The sequence below is a fragment of the Xyrauchen texanus genome, chromosome 50 (assembly GCF_025860055.1).
Source record: "Xyrauchen texanus isolate HMW12.3.18 chromosome 50, RBS_HiC_50CHRs, whole genome shotgun sequence".
NCBI classification, from domain to species: Eukaryota; Metazoa; Chordata; class Actinopteri; order Cypriniformes; family Catostomidae; genus Xyrauchen; species Xyrauchen texanus.
The window spans coordinates 22,943,662-22,947,959 of NC_068325.1; the positions used below are offsets into that span (position 1 = coordinate 22,943,662).

At 35.7% G+C, this 4,298-nt stretch overlaps 1 gene segment (V, D, J or C); it reads left to right on the forward strand.

Moving 5' to 3' along the window:
• Nucleotides 1-2,878: 2,878 nt before the first annotated feature.
• LOC127641517 (Ig kappa chain V-V region MOPC 21-like) lies at nt 2,879-4,039 on the forward strand. The segment is given in 2 exon segments: nt 2,879-2,966; nt 3,143-4,039. Coding segments are annotated over 2 exon segments (357 nt in total).
• Nucleotides 4,040-4,298: the final 259 nt, after the last annotated feature.

Sequence of the window (4,298 nt, forward strand, 5' to 3'; positions counted from 1 at the left end):
GCCTGAAACTTACAGAAACCATGAACATGAACAGCATGAGGGTGAGTAAATTATGACAGAATTAATATTTTTGGGTGAACTATCCCTTTAAAACTCCCACAGCACGAACAACATAATGAGAGACTTTGAGTGTGTGTTTGCTATTAGACAAACCATCGAATGATCTTTGAACAGACCATAATATGATCAGATGTCACAACAGGTGCTCTCCACCATTACAAAATCTGTCCAACCTTGTGGACCTACAGTACAGAAAAAGTCTTCATCTCGTGTTACAGATGAGCTGGTGCAGTTTATTAGTTGCATATGTTTTATGAAGATGTCACTTAAATAACTTCATAACTGTCAAACGACTCAATAGAGCAGAAGTGAAACTGGTGTGTTCCAGTTCAGATCATTGAACCAATCAAACAGTGAATCTGAGAGTGTGAGGTGAAAATCACATTTGCATTGTCAGAGTTGAATGATTGTGTTTCTCTCAGAATAGAGCAGCTCTGTCTCCAGTGAACATGTTCAAAACATAATTTTACTAGTTTAGTTTTACCAGCAATCGCACCTTTTCAGAACTGTCCCATAATTCAAACGTTTCTCTGTTCGTAAAAGACACTTTGGTTAAAGTTCCTAAATGGGGACTGAAGTGTTTTAATAATATTGTGTTATTGTTTATGATATTAATATTCAGCACTTTGGTCAACATTGTAGTTTTTAAAGTGCTTTATAAATAAACTTGAACTTGAATATTGTTTATTATGTTTTAAAGCTGTTTGAATTACAGGGACACTAGGGGTGTCCTCAAAACCATATTTATAGCATAATAAACTCATAATTACTAGATTGATTCATAAAGTCTCTGCAGGTGTTTTCATGGTTCATTGAGTGAAGATTATTTATAAAGTGTGTGAACTGAACTGGCAAATGACCCAAATAATGTGAATAAATCAACTTTTCAAATACAAAAGACAGAAACTTTACTGAATATTATTTCATTTATTGAATTTTGACAAGAGAAAACAGCAGAAGAACAAAAGCACACATATACTTGTCTGAATAGAAGTCACTGTTAGTCTCCATGTGAGACATGAGTGAGAAGAGCAGAAGAGAATCAGAGGATCTACTCAGAACACTGATCTCTCCTCACTTCTTCAATGACTGACGTCTGGCCTTGCCGTGTGGCCTCACAGCTCACTTTGACCACCTTCATCCACTCGGTCCTGAGAGAGAGTCAGACTGCTGCTCCAGCTGTACAGACCGTTCTCCTGCAGGACCCCAGCACTGCTCTTCTCAGTCCTGCTGCTCCCGTCCACCTTCCAGTTCAGGCTCCAGTCTGAGGGAAGCCCTTGTTGGCCACACACATCAGTGTTGCTGTGTTCTTTGTGGAAATCTCTTCACTGGAGGGCAGCAGGACGCTCACGGCAGGACCAGTGTTGCCTGACAAATACACAAAAGACAAATTAGAAAATATTAAAAGATTTCTCACTCCAGCTCAAAACTAAATAAATGACATTGATAGATATTTTTGTAATGATAGAGTACTTAATAATAAATGTCAGTTTGACGGTCGGATCAATAAATTTGTATGTGTGCAGATAGATTTACACAAAAGTTGAAGAATGTTTTTCGTCATATATTTCTCTTTACATTAAGAAACAATGAAAAAGAAAATCGCCCGACCTCAACAGTACCACACAAAATATTCTGAACAATAATGAACTTTTAACAGATAGTTTGATGGAAATTAGTAATACTTTATACCTTCCATATTACATTAATAAACATTTCATATTGAAGGAGCATTTTTATGAACTCTTGATAATGTGAGAAATTTAAATCATGAACAGCAACAAAAACTGAATCACATCTCACTTCTGTACGAGCAACAAATTCACAAATAAATTACACAAAGTGTCTTAAAATTTCACATTAATATCCTGAAAACAGACAAATTATTCAATGAGTCTAATCAGGTATTGCAAAAATAATTATAAATAAAAAATCACAAAATTAGGAGTTTTTTGCTACATTTTCTGGTTTAGTCACAAGTTGGAAACAAAAAATATTTCACCAAAACAATTTAAAAAAGTGAGACAAATCCCTCAAATCATAGTGTTACAATCATACATAAAACACACATTCAACATTATTATAAACACACATTCAACATTATTATAAAACACACATTCAACATTATTATAAACACACATTCAACATTATTATAAACACACATTCAACATTATTATAAACACACATTCAACATTATTATAAAACACACATTCAACATTATTATAAACACACATTCAACATTATTATAAAACATATGAAACATTAAAAGGATGATTTGATGATTTACTTACTGCCAACATCCAGTCTGGTGCCGCTGCCGAAAGTGTACCACAGTGATACAAACTAATAGAACAGCTGCACAAAAACCTCTGAGCGCTTCACTAACTGCACTTTAAACACATGATCACAAACACATCTTTACACAACACACATACAAACACACTTTCACTTCTTACTGTCATTAACAACTCATTCAAAAGTGCAACATTGCATTATAACATATATATTACATTGTAATAAACAGTTTTTATCACTCCACTGACTCTATAACTCATTTGATTTAGTTTGATCTCCTGAATGCTCGTGAAATATCCACAATGAGGAAAAATCCAGAGAAGTTCCACTGATTGAAATGTATTTAATAAATCAGAAATAAAGATGTCAATAATTTGTGTATTTTCATGTATGAATTGTTTGTCATTGCTGCTGTTCTCCTGTAACAGTCACATTTGCTGGTGAGAGGAAACAGTTTTGAATGTCCCGCCCTCTGATTAAAGCACAATATCAGACTGTCTGTTAGTCAGGACTGTCAAACCAACATCACTGTTCCTTCAGTTCTCACTCATTCACAGTAAAGATGACAGCACACGCTCTCATTATCTGCTCTCTTCTGCTTTTCACTGCTGGTGAGATTCATTTTAAAAGTCTAATTCAAGCAGCGATCATTAAATCAGAGAGGAAAGATTTTCTCAGCAGTCAGATTTTGAGTCTGGAAGTAACTTTGGCTCTTAGTTTAAGTGTGTTTGAATGTTGTGAATGTGTTTGTGTCTGTAAATGTTCATTGATGTTTCTGTTGTGGCAGGTTGTTTCGGTGAGATTATTCTGACTCAGAGTCCCAAAGTGAAGATGGTGTCAGTGGGAGACAGTGTCACTCTCAACTGTGTGTCCAGCTCTAATATTGGGTCTTATTTAGTCTGGTATCTGCAGAGATCTGGAGAATCCCCCAAACTCCTGTTCTCTAGTGTTGGTAGCAAAGCGTCTGGAGTTTCTGACAGATTCACTGATGGGGGATCAAACACAAACTTTATGCTAAATATCAGAAATGTCCAGACTGAAGATGCAGGAGATTATTATTGTCAGCAGCGTAAAGAGTTTCCACTCACACAGTGATAAAGAGTCGCACAAAAACCTCCTTCAGTGAAAGAGGAACTGCTGATACAGACACAGTTACTGTAAATTTGACATTATCAATTGATCTGAGCAAAGTGTTTAATATATAAGTTCAAACTGGATCTCCATCTGGATTCAGTGGATCTGATAGTGATTTCAGTCGGACCATCAGTGGAGTCCAGACTGAAGATGTTCAGTGTTCAATTCATGCATTATTTCACTCAATACTGCGGCTTTGTTGTGTATTTATTGTCAAGTGTCACAATTATTGCAATAATATCTGTGCCAAAGTTACTATATGATTATATTGAAATAATATTTTAGTTGATCTTCTATTTGTTTTATTTAGAGCAGATATAGTTGTTAGAGGGGATTTTATGATGTCATAATGGTCATGTTACAATGTAAAGTTCCTCCTATGGGGCGTGTTGTCACGTTCCACTTTCCTCTTTTACAGGTAGATGACAATAAAAAAACACTAAGCTGTATTCACGAAACAAGTCCACATATTTGTGCCAGACATGTGTGAAATTAATGTGAATTAAGAAAAATACTCTGAACCCCAAGTGCATTTACACAAACTTAATAAAAACAGAAAGTGTTTGTTTGTGTCGCGCTCTCCCCTAATAAAAGTGTGCCATTATATCAAAATGTGTCATGGAAACTGAACTGTTTATTTTACTCTCTTTTACATGTAAAACACCAAACAATTAAAACAAACAAGTTTCGGGGGGTCTGGATATCTCAGCGAGTATTGACACTGACTATCACACCTGGAGTCGTGAGTTTGAATCCAGGGTGTGCTGAGTGACTCCAGTCAGGTCTCCTAAGCCAGGGGTTTTCATACT